Source organism: Trichechus manatus, unplaced genomic scaffold (genome assembly GCF_000243295.1).
Source record: "Trichechus manatus latirostris isolate Lorelei unplaced genomic scaffold, TriManLat1.0 scaffold00103, whole genome shotgun sequence".
NCBI classification, from domain to species: domain Eukaryota; kingdom Metazoa; phylum Chordata; class Mammalia; order Sirenia; family Trichechidae; genus Trichechus; species Trichechus manatus.
This window is the reverse complement of record NW_004444039.1, coordinates 7,616,498-7,635,773: the sequence shown is the minus strand read 5'-3', so window position 1 is coordinate 7,635,773 and position 19,276 is coordinate 7,616,498. Positions and strand designations below refer to the sequence as shown.

The following is a 19,276-nucleotide window of genomic DNA, read 5'->3' as shown; positions in this document are numbered from 1 at the left end:
TACATATGTTCCTGGGTAAAGCCTGCTCCTTTATCAGTGTAAAAGTCTGGGGACCATATAGGGCTGTCCCATCACAAACCGACGCTTATAAAACCGTCTCACTAAGGTGGGAATACATATGATAGTGACATACACCCACGCGGGGAGAGGTAATTCATTACAAGAACACCGAGGGAGGCTTTCCAAAACAAATACATTATCTAGATAATTGATTCCAGGTTCCACTTGGCTCTACCGGCGAAGATGGGTTTTTCTTTAAAGTTTATGAGCAGTTCCAGTTGCCAATCAAGTGACCCTGACTCATGGTGGTCCCATGTGTGTCAGAGTAGCACTGAGCGCCATAAGATTTTCAGTGGCTGACTTTTGTTCAGAAGGAGATCACCAGGCCTTTCTTCCAAGGTGCCTCTGGGTGGACTCGAACCTCCAACCTTTCAGTTAGCAGGCGAGCACGTTAACTTTTCGCAACACCCAGGGACTCCTTAAAGTTTACAGTATACTAGTTAAGGGCCTTTGAAGGGGCCCAGTAATTAACTATGTTAAATTTCAAGGACAAATGTCAGACAAGTGATCAATTGAAAATGAGGTCAGTAACAGAAGGTTCATACCTGTGTTTGTAGTCCTTTAGGACCCTGTTGGTGTAAAAGGTGGCCGCCTCGTTCATCTCCTTGACATAAGGACCCGGCTTGGGGGACTGAGAGAACAGCACCATCACCCAAGCATAGAGGGAAAGAAAAAAAGAAAAAGAAAACAAAAACCAGGATAAGAAAGACAACGCCACAAGGAAGAAGAAAGCAATGAAGATGCTGACTTGAAAGTCAGAGGCCAGTTCTGATCTGCAGAGGCCGGTGAAACACGTTCCACCCCACAGGACATCCAGCGTTTAACCTGACACAGGCTCAGAAGGGGCCGATGTGGTCCGCCTGAAAGGAATCTCCCCAGGGCACCAGCCTGAGGGAGGAGGCGTGTGGCCGTGAGCGTGGAAACCGCAGCTGGGAGTTTTCCTAAACAGGGCAGAACCGTGCGCAGGTGCAGGCGACGTGACGCCTGGACTCACCACAGCTATCCACCCCAGGGCAGGGATGCTTTCGCTGACCGCCGAGAGGTGGTTAAACATGTCACTTCCCCGGTTCTGCTCTCTGAAAGTCTGGATTTCCTGAATCTTCTCTGATATCGGCTTCAGCAAGGTAGCCACGTCATTCTGGAAGCACACAGACATTGAGGACTGTTACTAAGGACAGAACAGAGGAACGCGCGCCTCCGTCTACGGACGACTAAGTGGGCATAGGCGGGCCTAGGAGAAACCTACGGTGATCTTTTAGAAGAGAATGTGTCTGCTGTTTTGGTTGTTATAGTAATACTGTATTTTCATTCTCTGCAGACTTTTATATTCCACATATTTTTAATGTGACCAGTGGCGTCTCCTGGGACACGGTGTCTCCTAGGACACGGAAAAACCCAGCAGCATCTTTGTTGTCATTGTCAGTTGCTGCCGAGTTGATTCCGACTCGTGGTGACCCCACGTGTGTCAGAGTAGGGTCGTGAAGGCTGTAACCTTTCGGAAGCAGATCGCCAAGCCTGTCTTCCGAGGCACCTCTGGGTGGGTTCGAACTGCCGACCTTTTCGCTAATGGTTGAGTGCTGAACTGTTTGTGCTACCCAGGGACTCCACAGCCTCTATTTTGGAGAATCCTGCCTGGAACGCAGTGAAGTTAAGTGTTCATCAATTTTGTTTTCAAATGTGACACATAGACCACGCACTGGAACCACACGGGCGTAAAAGGGGGGCGACAGGTTCATCCAACAGTGTCTTCCTGTACCTGTGCAGGAGCCCCGGTGCACAGTGGTTAAGAGCTTGGCTGCTAACCAGAAGGTCAACAGTTCCTTGGAAACCCTATGGGGCAGTTCTACTCTGCCCTATTGGGTCGCTCTGAGTTGGAATCGGCTCGAAGGCAACGGGGTTGGTTTGGGTTTTATTCCCGTAGAAAATGGTGTGTGTGTGGTGGGGGAGGGTCTCGGCTTTCACCGTAGTTACCCAGATCCGTATGAAGAAGTGGAAATCTTTCACGGAGGCTCTTTTCAGGAGTATGTGATGGCCTGCAGAGTTTACAGCGACCTCAGTCTGGTTAGGTCCCTGCATGGTGCAGTACAGATGGTTTGCACTTGACTACTAACCAAGAGATTCATGGTTCTAACCTGCCCAGAGACAGCTCAGAAGAAAGCCTTGTTGACCTGCTCCCATAAAGATCACAGCCAAGAAAACCCTATGAAGCACAGTTCTGCTCTGTAACACACGGGCTCTCCATGAGTCAGAATCAACTCAACGGCAATGGGTTTGTTTTCTTCCTTTTCCGTCTGGTTTGGCTTTCTCTACATCAACCCCAGTCAACCTGACCTGACTCTTAGTCACTGTCACTTTTGATTCATTCAACAACTGACAATCCCGACTCATGGCGACCCCATGCACAATGGAACGGAACACTGCCCAGTCCTGTGCCCTCCCCATCATTGGTTTCGAATTGGACGGTTGTGATCCATAAGGTTATCATTGGCTGATTTTCAGAAGTAGATCACCAGCCTTTCTTCCTACTCCGTCTTAGTCTGGAAGCTCTGCTGAAACCTGTTCAGTATCACAGCAACACGCAAGCCTCCACTCACAGACGGGTGGTGGCCACACAGGAGATACATTGGCTGGGAATCGAACCCGGGTCTCCTGCATGGAAAGCAAGAACTCTACCACTGAGCCACCAATGTCTCAGCTAACTCCTCTAGTCATACTGGAAACAACTTTCACAATCACATGGGCTAGGTTCTGAGATAGGTGCTTACAAAATGTACTTAAGAAATACCCCCCCATCCGCTTCGCATGCTCTGCTTTCTTAAGTTTTGAAGAGCAAATACAAGGTGCTTTATCCAAAAGTTTTTTGTGTATCCCCAGGAAACAGCAACAGTCCTTACTGCAGCTTAGTGAAAGCTGCTGACAAGGGCTAAGCAGTATTTACTATATCTCATTTGCAGGGAGTAAAATGGCAAAGCTCCTGAAAGCTCTTTAATTTCTTTAACCAAGGCTTCAGAGCCATGGTTCCCAGCCTTGGCTCCTCATTGGAATCGCCTGGCGGGGAGTGGGGTAGCTGTTTAAAAAACCCTGATGCTTGGGTGTCACCCCCCGAGACTCCAATTTAACTGGTCTTTGGGGTACCCCAGGGGAAATCTGACGAGCTCCCCCGATAATTTTAATCAGTGCTTCAGTGACGGTGACTTCACACCCCGTAGCCCCGTGCTTTCTGCCAGGTGCAGCAAACCATTAGGGAAGACATGATGTTCAGCTGCAATAATTCCAGACTTTGCCCTTCCTTCTCAACCTCTTTATATACCCTCCCTTAAAAGAACTGTCAGGAGCCACTGAGTGGCACAAACAGCAAAGTGCTCGGCTACGAACTGAAAGATTGCTGGTTCGAACCCACCCAGAGGCATCTTGTCTGCTTCTGTGAAGATTACAGCTAACAAAACCATATGGAGCAGCTCTACTCTGTAATACATGGAGTCGCCGTGAGTTGGAATTGACCAGACTCCATGGCAATGGGTCTAGTTTTTTTGATTTAAAAGAAATGTCGATGAACCCCTGAAACAGTTGCCCTGAGATCATCTTTAAACCTTAAACCAAAAATATCCTCTGAAGTCTTTTTAAAACCAAACAATAGTTTAGCTTAATTAATAAAAAATGTTTGCCTTGAGCATTAAGCTCCTTTACGAACTATCTATATAAAACTATAGGACCTAGTTATTTTCAGTTATAGATCACCAAACACAACCACAAATACATGAGCAACAGGAGACAAATCAGAGAACTGGGACCTTCTAAAAATTAAACACGCTTATCAAAAAACTTTATCAAAAGAGTAAAAAGAAAACCTTCTGATTGGGAAAAAAATCTTTGGGAATGATATATCTGATAAGGGTCTGATCTCTAAAATATACAGAAAACTTCAACAACTTAACAACAAAAAGGCAAACAATCCAATTAAAAAATAGGCAAAGGACATGAACAGAGCCTTCACCAAAGAGGACATTCAAGTGGCCGACAAACACCACGAAAAGAAGCTCGAAACCATTAGCCATCAGAGAGCTGCAAATCAAAACTACAATGCGATACCATCTTACCCCCGCAAAAACGGCATTGATGAAAAAAACAGAAAACAACAAATGCTGGCAAGGATGTGGGGAGATTAGAACGCTTATCCACTGTTGGTAGGATTGTAAAATGGTACAACCACTACAGAAACGGTACGATGCTTCCTTAGAAAGCTAGAAATAGAAATACCTTATGGTCCAGCAACCCCACTCCTAGGTATATCCCCTAGAGATCTAAGAGCCGTGGCACGAATAGACATAGGCATGCCCATGTTCACTGCAGCATTATTCACAATAGCAAAAGGGTGGAAATAACCTAACTGTCCATCAACGGATGAATGGATAAACAAAACGTGGTATATACGTACAACGGAATACTACTCAGCTATAAAGAATAACGATGAGTCCGTGAAACATCTTATAACACAGATGAATCTGGAGGATGTTATGCTGACTGAAATAAGTCAAGCACAAAAAGACAAATACAGTATGAGACCACTCTTATAAAAAGACAAAAAAAGGTATACAAATAGAAATCAGTGTTCTTTGGTGGTTTCCAGGGATGGGAGGGAGAAGGAGGGGGAATCACTCTCTAGACAGTCGACACTTGTTAGTTTTGGTGGTGGGAAAGGCAACACACCGCGTGTCAGTGAAGTCAGCACAACTTAACTAAGGCAAAGAATGACACCAAGAAATACACAGCAATAAGGGCCATTACTAGAAATGCCATAACGTACACCATTTGGCAACAGCTGCAGTAACAACCAAAAAACTACATGGGTGGTTACAGAGACAGATATGTGTGCAAATATGTGTAAAGGAAGGTAGATGTGAGTATACGTAGGTGTATCTGCAGGCATGTCTATATACATGTTTGTGAGTGTTGCACATATATTCATACATATAATAAAGCACACGGGGGCACAGTCAGACACCTCCCAGACACAACCAGACACCTCTCAGGACTGGCTGGCAGGGTTTGAAGGCTTAGGACCGTAGTCTCATGGGACATCCCAGTCATTTGGCACAACATAGTCTATAAAGTGTACGTTCTACAACCTACTTAGGTAAGTTGCGTCTCGGGTCTTAAAAGCTTGCAAGTGGCCGTCTCAGATACAACTACCAGTCAGACCACAGCAGCTGGTGAGACCCAAAGAATGTAATCAATGTCACTGAATTAACTGTCCATGTAGAAACGGTTGAAGTGGTGTATGTTTTGCTGGGTATATTCTCAACAACAACAGCAAAATAAACTAAACTAAACAATAAAAGAAATGTCAGATGAAGAAAGTAAGGGCTTTGGAATTGGAATGGCCTTGGTTCAAATCTCAGCTCTGGTACTTTGTACCTATGGGGCTTTGAGCAAATTTTATTTGATCTAAGCCTTGGTCCCCCATCTGCCAACTGGAGATAATAATACCAACAACTTATAGGCTAGAACCAGAAACCAAACCAAACCCACTGCCACTGGGTCGATTCTGACTCATAGCGACCCTAGAGGACAGAGGAGAACTTAGAACTGTGTTGTTAAAAGGTCTTACAGAGCTGGCATGGAGACCGCAAATCAGGGTCTGATGGTAATACAGGGAAACCAGACACCCCTCACTCCCCCAAAATGGGGTTTAAATACTCTCCCTGGAATTTCACTCTAGAAAGCAAACACTTCCCTCTTCAAGGGATTCTTTTAAATCCAAACTCAGCACATGATCAAGCATTTGTCACAGGTTACCCCAGAAGGCACCTGATTTTTACTTATGGCAGAACTACTAAAAAGCTTACTCATCTTCTCCAAGCATTTCTCAGCCATACTATTCCTGATGCAGTGACATTTTTGAGAAAGGCCAGAATATCTGAATTGTTGGTGATACCTGACCTATTGCCCCAAGGGGAGAAAGAACCAGAAACTGTGTATTTGTAACGTTAGATAGATTTATGAAGGCCATCTTTGTTTATCTTTAACGTCTCAAGAACAAACTCTAAAGTCCAAGGAGACAGAGTCTTCTGGAAGATATTTTATACTGGTTATCTGATGAAAGCACCATAAAGATTGAGAAAGTTTCCTTTTGCCTTAGTTTGGCGATTGCTAGAAGAATTGTCTTCATTTGAAAAAAAAAAAGCAATGCTAAGAGAACAAAGTATAATAGCTATTTGCACAACTCTAATAAACAGTGCGGCTTTTATTCCATGCCAATAGATTTCTCCAGCTCATCCTGAACTTTCACAGCTGGACTCAGAGACAGAGAAACAACACGAGAGTTATGGTGTTATTTCCATTAAGGCTTAGTGTGTGGCATGTCAGACAAAAAGCTAATGGGGGAGGATGTTAGTTAGAGGGGCTTCTACCTGTTTAAGTATTACGCGTATATTGTTGTTGTTAGCTGCCCTTGCTTCCGCTCCTGCTCGTGGCGACCCCACGTACCACACAAGGAAACGCGGCCTGGTCCTGCGCCATCTTCACAATTGTTGGTATGTGTGAGTCCATTGTTGCAGACACGGTGTATTTTGAGTGCCTTCCAACCCAGGGGACTCATCTTCCACACTATATTGGACAAGATTCTGTTGTGATCCTTAGGGTTTTCACTGACTAATTTTCAGAAGTAGATTGCCAGGCCTTTCTTCCTAGTTTGTCTTCGTCTGGAAGTTCCCCTGAAACCTGTCCGCCATGGGTGACCCTGCTGATATTTGAAATACTGGTGGCAGAGCTTCCAGCATCACAGCGACATGCAAGTCACCACAGTCCAGCAAACTGACAGACGGGTGGTGGTAAGCATATATGAGGCATACTTAAACACAGGCTGGACTGCACCGAGGCCAGCTGAATCCCAAAAGAGCTTTCCACCGACGGAAGGAGATCCTTTAAGAGGCATCTGGGTTTTTTTCAGTGGAGCGCACAGCTTAGAGTTCCTCAGACACACCGAGCGGCTGGTGTGCTTGGGAATGACTTTAAATCACCCAGTTTTACATAGCTCTTACTTAGATAATCCTTCTATCTCTTCATTAAAAAAAAAAAAATAAACCCGTTGCTGTCGAGTGGATTTCAACTCACAGTGACCCTACAGTGACCCTATAAAACAGACTAGAACTGCCCATAGGGTTTCCAAGGAGTGGGTGGTGGATTTGAACCGCTGACCCTTTGGTTGGCAGTTGTAGCTCTTAATCACTGTGCCGCCAGGGCTCCATCTTTTCGTTTCGGTTTTTTTAATTCTGAGAGACATTTCTGTGAAGGAAAACCATTTTTCAGGGTTCACATGAAGACGAGATGAAGACCGTCTCTGCCCTCCCAGGTTTCCGTGACTTTTATGGAAGACGAGAAGGGCCAGAGAAGAGGCGATGCCTGCTCACAGCGCAGGCTCCAGCAAGCGTTTCCAAGGCTGGCTGAGCGCGACGCGGCTGTCCTTTGCAGAGTATTTCGGGACTCCGTGTCTTTATGACCCCAGGGTCTGCTTTAAAGTTGAAGAATCGAGACCATTATCAGCTTCATCTCAGTTCTGCTCCAGAAGTAATTGAATTGTTTTGCAGAAAGTTAAGTTAAAGAGCTTTATCAGCAAGCCTTGTAGAAACTTTACCCAAAAAGGAAAACTGAATCCTCCCTCATGCTGTTTTGCAAGGGATGGAACAAACTCTGGGAATCTGACCTCAAAGAGGTGTTGTCATTGAGTAAAACCAAACAGGCCTGCTGTTTCTGGAAGCCAAGGTTCTCATGTGTTTCTACAGCAGGTGGAAAATGGATCAATTTAGCATTACTTCAGTTTAAAGAACCTCCATTTCTGATTATAAAATTAAGATATGCTCTGACACATGGGAAAATACAGATGAGCAACAAGCAAACAAAAACCATTCTTAACTCCGCCACGTGGAGAACAGCTCTGCTAAATATTGGTGGTTATTTTTTTTCTATAGATATAATTATTAGAAATAGCTCCAGAAATAGCAAAAGTTACTTTGTAAATAATGCTTATTAAAACTATAAAGAATGGTTCTAAGAGTTGAATTCAGGCAGTTCAGTTAAAACAAAAAAGCACACAAACAAAATCCCATTAATATATTCTGGGCAAATACTGTGCGAAATGTATCATTTTAGAAGGGATGTTTGAGAGGCAAATACCACAAATGCATCACCGCGACAAAACGGGTAAATTTAATGTCAGTAAAGCAACCACTGGGCTTTTTAATGTTCACATCCCACCTACATTAAAAATTCGAAGCCAGCTTGTATCGAGCAGTACTTCTTAACAAACCATACGTCCAAATAGCGATCGTTATTACTTTGGCTTATGTGTTTTTGCACAAAGTGTTATCAGTTGATTCTATCTCGGTGCGTGTGTGTACATGCATGTAAGTGTATTGTGTAGTTCAAGAACCATAAAAGATATACATCAAAATGTGAACATAGACACCTGTCCGGAAGTGAGATGAGAAGGCCAGAAAGGGACAGGAGCTGGCTGAATGGACATGGGAAATCCGGGGTGGAAAGGAGGAGTGTGCTGTCACAGTACAGGGAGAGCAGCTAGGGTCACATAACAACGTGTGTATACATTTTTGTATGAGAGGCTAACCTGAGCTGTGAACTTTCACTTAAAGCACCATTAAAAAACTAAACAAAACCTAAGCAAACTGTACATTAAAGCAGGAGGCATAGAGTGAAGGAAAAATGGAGCTCAGTTAATCCACCGTAAGGTAGTATTTGTGACTGAGCTTCCCAGCTAAAACCAAACGGGAAATGTGAGTAGTTGCGTGGTTCTCATTGTCCCAGAGCAACGGTTTTCTTAGCTTTTGGTTTAAAAAAGAAAAAAAGAATTTTGCTTGTGGGGCTTCATGTTCGTAGGTGGAGACTGAGAAAGATAGTGTCTGCGTGCTCAGCAGTCAGGGCGCTCAGAGAACTCAGCCCAGGGATGCTGCACCCGCAGTGAAGGCAGAGCAGGGCCCCAAATCAGAGGGGAAGGGTTTCACTGGGGAGGAAAGGCAGGGGCAGAGAGAGCACCCTGGTCTCTCCTGACCCCTCCTCAGTAAACATGGCAGGTGGTGGGGCTGGCGCCCCCAGGCAAGGTTGGATTTACAAGGTGTTAGTCTGGGAAGGCACACGGTAGTGGTGTTGTTAAGCTGCCTTGAGTCACCCGGTCCTATGCCAACCCCATGACTGACTCGGGATTCAACTGTCGGGATCCATAAGGTTCCCACTGGCTGATTTTCAGAAGTAGATCGCCAGGCCTTTCTTCCTAGTCTGTCTTAGTCTGGAAGCTCTGCTGAAACCTCTACACAAAAGCCGCCACTGATGGATGGGTGGTGGCTGCTTGTGAGGGGCATTTGCTGGGAATCGAACCTGGGTCTCCAGCATGGAAGGCCAGAATTCGATCACTGGATTCAATACCCCCTTTTTTCTAAACTCAACCAGCAGCCTTAGAAGGGAGATAAAGACATGTCCTTCCTTGGGCTTGTCTTCCAGGCCATGAACCCCCAGGGCCAGCTGGCCGGCTACACCAGTCCTGGTGTAGGAGAGTTGCCCAGCTGGCCCCAGCAGCCTGGGAGCAAGGGCCCCGTGTGAAGCGCAGGTAAGTCCTGCAGCCCGTGGGAATTAGCAAAGCTGACCAAGTCTGGGGGAAGTGGGGTTGGTGAGCACTGTGGTGTCAGGCAGGAAAGAGAGGCCCAGTGCAGCTGGGTCTTCTGTGTGTTCAAGAGAAGGCAGACATTTGGTCTTTTAAGGTAAAATCTCCAAATGTTTAAATGTGGACAACCAGTTTAAACCCATGTGGGCAACCTGGCTGGGCGGTGGACAGTTTGAACCAGTGTTCAGAGTGAGTTCTGCAATAAGTAGGAGGAGGGATGAAAAAAAAACTGAACATAGAGCACAGAATTTTTATTTAATTTTTTTGGCTTATCCATATATTCTAACTTTTCTAATATGTGCATACATGTCTTTTTAATTAAGGACAAAAATTTTGAAACAAAAAATATTACCCAATTTTGCACCTTCAACAGTAGAAATAATTTTTCTCAGGCGCTATTAAATTCACATATACCAAAAAATATGAAGCCTCCCTCTTCCCATCAGGGAAAGATATTCCCAAATGGCCAGGATAAATTCTTTGGATGAATAAGAATAGTTAAAATTTTCTCAGGTAAAGGTTATCCAAATCAGGGACAATATTTGCATCTAGAATTGTATAATTTAGGCACATTCTAATAATGGACGCAATTGTTGTAACCATTTTAAGTCAGAACAAATATTTTTGATCAGAAATGTTCATTTGAGTCAACATTTGCTTTGGTGCAGTTGTAAGTATTTCCCTGGGCTGGTTCCCTTCACCGTCTTCTTCCGTAAACATTTGCTACGGTCTGGGTGCATTTTGGAGATTTCAGAATATACCTTATAGAAATACTTTGAAAAACATTTGTGCATTTCAACAACTGGAAAATCTAAAAAACGTCTGCAAAACTGTCATGGAAGTCAATCTGAAAAACCAAAAGCTATTGAGCACCACAGATGTATATGGTGCTACGGGAGATGCCACTATATTGTATCTTGACAAATTCCCTGACAAGTATTTTTATATGTTCATAAGGCTTTAAGTTCTAACATATATACCTTATTTTAGGGTTGCTAGAGCCTGCTGGTGCAGTGGTTAAGAGTTCGGCTGCTAACCAAAAGGTCTGCAGCTCGAATCCACCAGCCACTCCTTGGAAACCCTATGGGGCAGTCCTACTCTGTCCTGTAGGGTCGCTATGAGTCAGAATCCACTCGACGGCAACAGGTTTGGTTTTTTTTTGGGGGGGGGAAACTTGCTTAAAAATACACTCAAGAATTCCAAAGGCTTTTGCTTATAGTCCTTAAAAATCATTCTTAAAGAGTAAAACCTGGTGACTCAGTCTCCTTAGGGAATGAATTGCTTTGGAGAGTTGCATTATCCCTATACCTAAGAGAGTGCTTAACGTACATAAATGCCTGTCTAAATTTTTAAATGCAAATATTTCAACAACCCACAATACTCATCAGCACATTCTTTATTTCAGTAATACTTTTTGTTTTTTAAAAAGCAAGCTATTTCAGACATACAGAAAAGTAATGACAGTCTCCCATGTATATGGGGTCCCTGGGTGGTGTAAACAGTTAACAAGCTCTGCTGCTAACCAAAAGCTTGGAAGTTTGAGTCCACCCAGAGGTGCCTTGGAAGAAAGTCCTGGTGATCTATTTTCGAAAAAGCAGTATTGAAAATCCAGTGGAGCACAGTTCTCCTCTGACACACATGGGGTCTCCATGAGTCAGAATCGACTGAACGGCAACTGGTTTCGCATTAGGGGCCGAGGGTCATATTTATGATGCCCTTTACAGACATCTGCTGAAAAACAGCTGGAAATGCCAGATATAGAGCCTGGGACATAGAACTGTTTAGACCAGACCTCAGGGTGACTCTGAAGGTCAATGTTGTATTTTTCTCATAAAGGAAAAACAGTCTACCTGGAGTTGTGTAATCCCTTAGGCATTTTTTTTTTTATTGTGGTAAATATGTTTGTAACAAAACATTTGCCATGTCAACATTTTCCACATGTATAATTTAGTGACAGTAACTGTGTTATTTTGTTTGTGCAACTGTTAACTTTATCCCTTGGGCATTTTTTTTTTTATTTGTTGTGTTTTAGGTAAAGTTTACAGCGCAAATTAGTTTCTCATTCAAAAATTTATACACGGATTGTTTTGTGACATTGGTTGCAATCCCCACAATGTGTCGGCACTCTCCCCCTTTCCAGCCCGGGTTCCACGTGTCCATTCGTCCAGTTTTCCTGTATCCCTCTGGGCATTTTTAATGTAAAGTCTTTTCTGGAAATATATTCAGCAAATTGTAGGTGAAAGAGCCTTCTGTGAAATCATTTTCCCACACTTCAGATGATGATCTGTGCTGTTGCTATCAATGTATTTTAATTTGTCTGACTCATTCAAAGCCTTAGAATTTCAGGACCACTGACACAGGAGCAACAGACATTTCTTAGTCCCACTCACTGGCCTTTGTCCCTGCCTCTGTTCATAAGTGTGAGTCCTCTCTCTCCTCAGTTTTAGATTGGGGAGGGTGGTGCTCACCCTAAACCCTACAATTTATTCATCACAACAAGGGCACAGTTCTCTTGACCTGATATGTGGGCCATAATTTTCTCTAAGCTCTCAATGTTTGACACTTCTCAGAAGGGCAGGTATGTGATATAAAAAGCCAAGTTCAATGGAAACGGGAATGTTTACACGGTGACCCACACAGACTGTTACCTTGCAGTGTCTCATAACCTGAATCTCTGCTTCCTTAAACTCCTCTTTTTATATTTTGTAAGAGACTGCCTCAAGACACACCCTACGGTAATCCTGCCCTTAACATATCAAAGACAATCTACTCCCAAGTGGGATTATAACCACACGCACAAACGCATGGCTATCGAGTTGAATTTGATTCATAACGACCCTATAGGACAGAGTAGAACTTCCCCATAGGGTTTCTAAGGAGTAGCTGGTGGATTTGAACTACCAGCCTTTTGGTTACCAGCCAAACGCTTAACCACTGTGTTACCAGGGCCCCACAGTGACCACAGGCATAGAAATTAGGATTTACAGTGCATATTTTGGGGGGACACAATTCAAACCATAACATTCCACAGTGATATTTATAATCACCTGCAATTTTACTTTCAAGGTCCCTACGTGGTGCAAATGGTTTGCGTTCGACTGCTACCCTAAAGGAGCCCTGGGGGTGCAGTGGTTAAGAGCTTGGCCGCTAACCAAAAGGTCAGCAATTCGAATCCTTGGAAACCCTATGGGGCAGTTCTGCTCTGTCCCATAGGGTCGCTATGAGTCCAACTCGACGGCAATGGGGATTACCCTAAAGGCTGATGGTTCGAACCCACCCAGTGGTACCTTAGGAAGAAAGGACCTGCCAATCTGCTTCTCTTAAGATCACAGCCAAGAAAATCCTATAGAGCATCCTACTCTGTAACGCACGGGGTCGCCATGAGTTGGAATTGCCTTGATGGCACCTAGCAAACAGCAACTTTATGGGATTCTGCACACTAAATCTGCAGGGCGGCGGATCTCACTGTGCCTTATTCAGGGAGCTCACTGACTAGCAATCTCTAGGGCTACAAATTGGAGAAAACCGCCAAAAATCACTCAAATTCACCACCTTTATAAAGCCTAAGACGATATACTGTGATCAGAAATTTGTTCTTTGAAACAGCAAATAAATACATACAATAAAATTCCCTGAAGTGCCATTCATTTTTTTCTACCAACATTTGTTGCGCATCAGCTGTAAGCCAAACACCATGCTGACGCGTTCTCACTAGCCGTGTGAACTTCCTGATGGTACATCGCAGCTTCCAGGACTAAGGGCACCATTTGAGACATCCCCGCCCAGTCAACTGCATCTCCTCAGCCACTGCATTTCCCCTGGACAAGGGGCCATGGTAGAGTGGTCACCAGATCTCGTCTCTGAGGCTCATTTATGCAGAACGTGGCTGAGATGACGTAAATCCAGAGTTTCAGTTTCAAACTCAGCAGATGTAAAAAAAAAAAAAAAAACTTCAACAATTCCCCTGTGAGTCTCAAGGCATCCCGCAGCATCGGCGAACCATTTACCATCAGTGAACTGATCTACCCCTGCTTTGTTCTGTTGTTGCTGGTTGCCAGCGAGTAGATTCCGACTCAAGGGGACCCCATGTGGGCAGAGGAGAACTGTGCTCCACAGGGTTTTCAAGGCTGTGACCTTCTGGAAGCAGATCACCAGGCCTGCCTTCCGAGGCACCTCTGGGTGGGTTTGAACCGTCAACCCTTCGGTAAGTAGTCCATGCTTAACTAGTGGTGCCACCCGGGGTCTCCTCCTTTGCGCTAACCATCCTTAAGCCATCAGAAAGCTGTTTTTCTCTTTTAAGGTTAACACAATCTTTCTAAGCTCCCACTGTTTGTTCTTGTTCAGAGCAGTGCTTCTCATAGTGGGTCCCGCAGGGTACCGGCCCCAGTTCTGTGAAGAGCACTGTGCTTCCCGGCCACAGACACTTAGGGAATTCTGCATATGAGATCCCTCTTTTGGTGAGTCAGATTTACCTCAGAATACTACAAGAGGTAGTAACAAAACCTATTTACCTTTGTTTAACCTCAAACTTTTTCTGCCCATGGAACATTTTATTTTCCCTACAGTCTTCCAGGAAACGGGCGTTCTGTAGTACAGACACTGAGAAAGGATGCAAGGGGAAGCCTGTACTGCAGTCTGTGGGGTGGCTTCAGGGATTCACAGAGACCTGCTGGGCTGCTCACTGGGTGTTCACTCACTGGTCCTCTTTCTCTGCTGTTATGCCAGCTCATTACCATGGAGATGCTTGCAAGGGCATTTAATGGAGGAAAAGAAGTCTTCTCTCTCACCTCCAACACACACACTCTCACACACTCTCTCTCTCACACACAGCTCAGATATTTTCAAGAGCTATTATAATCCATGTGAGGGCTGCTGGCACTGTGACTCTGTCTTCTGTTGCTTCATCTTCTGTCCGCGCTGGCCAGCCCTGCCTCCACTCCTGAATACTCCACCGTGGGCAGTGACGGGCTCTTTCCTCACCTTTTCTCTCCTTATTTTCTGGAGCTTCTTCTCTCACACACTGTCTTCATTACCTAGTGCTGCTGTAACCAAAAATACCACAGTGGGTGGCTTTAAAGAACAGAAATGTACTTTCTCACAGTTCTGGAGGCTGAAAGTCCAAATCAGGGTCTGGCCATGGCGATTCCTTCTGTGGGGCTCTCCTAGCTCCTGCTGGCTGCCAGCGATCCTTGGCGTTCCCTTGCTTGTAGCTGAGTCCTCACATAACAAACGTCTTTCATCTCTGTGTGTGTGTCTGCTTTTTTTATTGTTGTTGAAAACATACATAAGACATCATATACGAATTCAACAATTTCTACATGTACAATTCAGTGACATTGATTACATTCTTCCAGTTCTGCAACTCCTTCTCAATGTCCTTTTCCAAATTCTTCCTCCCCCACTGACATAAACTCCCTGCCTCCTAAGCTCCCTATCTAACCTTTTGAGTTGCTGTTGTCAATTTGATGCTGTATGGATAGTTCTTTAAAAGAGCACAATGCTCAAGACAGACATTCTTTACTAATTAAGCTAAACTATTTTGGTTTAAAAAACAGCTTCAGGGGATACTTTTGGTTTAAGGTTTAAGGTTTAAAGATTATCTCAGGACAGTGGTTTCAGGGTGTCATCCAGCCTCCATGGCTACAGAAAGCCTGGGTTCCATGAGTATTTGAAATTCTGTTTTGCACCTTCTCCCCTTTTGATCAAGATTCTCCTATAGAATCTTTGATCCAAATGCTCAGTAATGGTAGCCGGGCACCATCCAGTTCTTCTGGTCTCATGGCAACGGAGGCAGTTGTTCATGGAGGCAAGTAGCCACGCATTCCATTTCTTCCTATTCCTGACTTCCCTTCTTCCTCTGTTGCTCCAGGTGAATAGAGACCAACTGTTGTACCTTGGATGGCTGCACATAAGCTTTTAAGACCTCAGGCACCGTGCAACAAACCAAGAGGTAGAACAGAAGCACTAAACACGATATTAGGCCAATTAACTGGGATGTCCCATGAAACCAGGACCCTAATCCTCCACACCATCAATCCAAATCCCATGAGGGGTCTGGTTGTACATAAGCAGCCTTAGTTGCTACTCTTTTTTGTTGGTTTGTTTGGTTGTAAAAATATATATCACACAACATTTGCCAATTCAACTTTTCAGATACCTCTCAGAAGTGATCAGCTTTCAGACTCACCGTATGATGTCATTAACATAACAAAAGAAACCCCTAATTTCCAGACAAAGTCATATTAATAGGTACAGGCGTTAGGACTTCCTAACACATTTCTTTTGGGAGGACACAATTCAACCCATAATGCACATCTCACCGTGTGTGTGAAAAGCAGATCATTTAGAAACTATGCCACTGAATCACAGTATCCTTTTCCTTCTGCAAACTAAACTGACATCCAATCACATCTGCCTTTTATCGTGGGTCTTGGGCTATCTTCGGTCTCTGCCTGCTGCATGGCTACAGGCTGCTTCTTTGTTATTCAAGAAGGATTTTTGACAATTCCCAAGCCAACTCCTGAATAAAGGCTCTTCTATGCCATAGATCTTGTGGACTCAAAGTCTTCTCAGTGCTTGTAGAATTGTGTGCCTTGTTTTTGACATTAACTCCAAAAGGAATGTGTGGCTAAGACTACGTGTGAAGCTGGCAGAATGGGATGTACGTCCACACATACTTTCTATGAGGTACATGCAGAAACATCCTCCTTGGATCTCTGGCTCAGTTGTTAGATATAAAGCCTATAGCTCTTGACTATAACTATGTAGTCAAATGGAGTTTGTCTCCAGGGTTGAGAAACTGTTGAGAATAACAATCTCTCAAGTGGAGAAAATTAGATGTACTACATCTCTCAAGACAGTCATCTTGCTACCTATTAGTTCCCGTGTTCCTTCGTTTTTTAACAAATATATGCTGAGTTCCAACCGTCTTAGTCATCTAGTGCTACTACAACAGAAATACCGCAAGTGGGGGCTTTAACAAGCAGAAGTTTATTGTCTCACAGTCTAGGAGCCTAGATGTCTGAATTCAGGGCACCAGCTCCAGGGGAAGTCTTTCTCTCTCTGTTGGTTCTGGAGGAAGGTCCTTCTCATCAATCTTCCCATGCACTAGGAGCTTCTCCGCGCAGGAACCCCAGGTCCAAAGGACGTGCTCTGCTCCTGGTGCTTCTTTCTTGGTGGTATGAGGTACCCCCTCTCTGCATGCTTCCCTTTCCTTTTGTCTCTTGTAAGATAAAAGGTGGTGCAGGCCACACTCCAGGGAAACCCCCTTTACATTGGATCATGGATGTGACCTTAGTAAGGGTGTTACAATCCCACCCTAATCCTCTTTAACATAAAATTACAATCACAAATGGAGGACAACCACACAGTACGGGGAATCATGGCCTAACCAAGTCGACACCTATTTTTGGGGGGACACAACCAACTCAATCTGTGACACTAATTATGTGCTAGGGCTGTTTGAGGTGCTGAAGTGTAGTAATAAACAATACAGGTGACACTCTTCCTGTCCCTGCCCTCTTCCATTCAAGTGACAATGAGGGAGATAAACACAGAGCAACAAGCATCATAAAAGAAGTAAATCATATAGCATGTTACCATGGGGGTAACATTGGGGACCCTAGGTGTTTCAGAGTAGAACTGCTCCTTAGGGTTTTCCATGGCTGTGACCTTTCAGAAGCAGATCACCAGGCCTTCTTCTGAGACACCTCTGGGTGGATTTGAACCACCAACCTTTCGGTTAGTAGCCAAGTGCTTAACCATTTGCTCCACCCAGGGACTCCACCCAGTACATCAGAGGTGTTAAAAGCCATGGACGGGGTGGGGGGAGTAAAGTCAAGTAAGGGGTATCACATATGTGTGTGGGAGATGGGTTTCTATTTAAAATAGGATGGCTAGGGTAGGTTTCTTGAAGAAGGTGGCATTGAATAACCACCCGGAGGAGGAGTGGGCATTAGTCACATAGATATCTGGAGAAAGAGCTTTCCAGGCAGAGGGAACAGCCAGCGTAAGGGACCCAAGGACTGAAAGTAGCTCCAGTGTCCGAGGAACAGCAAGCATTCCGTGTACACTGGAACAGAGTGAGTGAGGGGGCGTGGCAGGCATGGGGGAGCTTACAGAGCATGTAGGTTGTTGGGAGGATGTTGGCTTTTATCTGGAATGAAATGGAAAATCACTGTAGAGTTGTTTTTGTAAATAGACTTTGTTTCTTAGAGCAGTTTTAGACTTACAGAAAAACTGTGCAGAAAGTACAGAGAGTTCCCATATATCCTCCTCCCAACACTGCTTTTTCACTAACAACATCTTGTATTTGTGTGATACATTTGTTAAATTGATGAACCAATATGTTACATTATTACTGACTGAAGTCCATAGTTTACATCACAGTTGGTTCTTTCTGCTGTACAGTCCTATGGGTCTTGACAAATGCTGAATGCAGAATTGTTTCACTGCCCGGAAAATGCCCAGTGCTCCACTGGTCATCCTCCTGCCTGCCGCCTAACCCCTGCAGAGTTCTGAGCTGAGGAACGACATGATCTGGGTGTCTTTTATAACCATCACTCTGGCTGCTGTATTGAGAATAGACTGTAGGAGGTAAGGGGAGGAGGAGGAGGAGCCATGGTGGCACAATGGTTAAAGTGCTCGGCTGCTAACTGAAAGGTCAGGGGTTTGAACCCACCACCCTCTCCTTGGGAGAAAGATGTGGCAGTCTGTTTCCGTAAAGATTTGTAGCCTTGAAAACCCTAGGAGGCAGTTCTACTCTGTCCTCTAATTCGCTCTGAGTTGGGATTGACTCAAGGGCAACAGGTTAAGGGTAGAAGCCCTGGTGGTGCAATGGTTAAGCACTGGCCGCTAACTGAAAGGTTGACAGGTCGAACCCAGAAGCAGCTCTGTGGGAGAAAGACCTGGCAATCTGTTCCTGGAAAGATTACAGCCTAGGAAACCCTATGGGGAAGTTCCACTCTGTTCTATAGAGTTGCTGTGAGTCAGAATTGACTCAGCAGCACACAACAACAAGGGTAGACGCAGGGAGATCCGTTCAGAGACTATTTCAACAATCGGAATGAGAGATGACGGTAGCAGAGACCAGGGTGAAGATAGTGCAGAGGGTGAGAAATAGTTGGATTCTGGGCCGGATGCCTCCCATCAAAGGAGACATCAAGAAGGATCCCATGGTCTTCGGTCTGAGCAACTAGAAGGACAGAGTTGTCATTGACTGAGGAGGGGAAAATGGCAGAAGGAGCAGGTTTTAGCGGGAAGACCAGCAGCTTAGATTCGGACACCATGTTCAGTCTACCCTCTATCAGACTTCCCACGGGACGCAGTTGAGTAATATCATCTGCGACACGGCTGTTGATGTCTTTAAGGCTTTTTTGTCTCCCACTTGATCCCCTATGGTCTCCACTCTTTAGCTTGCCTTTGCTGGTGAGAGTCTTTGCACATTCCCAACTCCGTACAACACAAAGTACCAACGTGCTCTGTGTTCCCGCGCTCAGTACGGTTCAGTTCCGGTTCCGTACAACACAAAGTACCAACGTGCTCTGT

At 44.7% G+C, this 19,276-nt stretch overlaps 1 protein-coding gene and 1 non-coding gene across 3 annotated transcripts in view; both read right to left on the bottom strand.

The window, feature by feature from the left end:
• The window catches only part of CAP2 (cyclase associated actin cytoskeleton regulatory protein 2), a 186,158-nt gene that overhangs the window by 40,714 nt on the left and 126,168 nt on the right, over positions 1-19,276 (bottom strand). The window contains exons 5-6 of one of the 2 annotated variants that reach the window (XM_004382980.1): positions 1,055-1,198; positions 606-691 (exon numbers count right to left, since the gene is read on the bottom strand). In XM_004382980.1, the coding sequence (XP_004383037.1) occupies positions 606-691; positions 1,055-1,198 (230 nt within the window). The remainder of the gene's footprint in view (positions 1-605; positions 692-1,054; positions 1,199-19,276) is intronic. The other variant, XM_012557453.1, reaches the window with a different exon arrangement.
• Positions 2,680-2,750, bottom strand: TRNAG-UCC (transfer RNA glycine (anticodon UCC)). Its single transcript has one exon. It is a non-coding gene; the product is annotated as a tRNA-Gly (tRNA).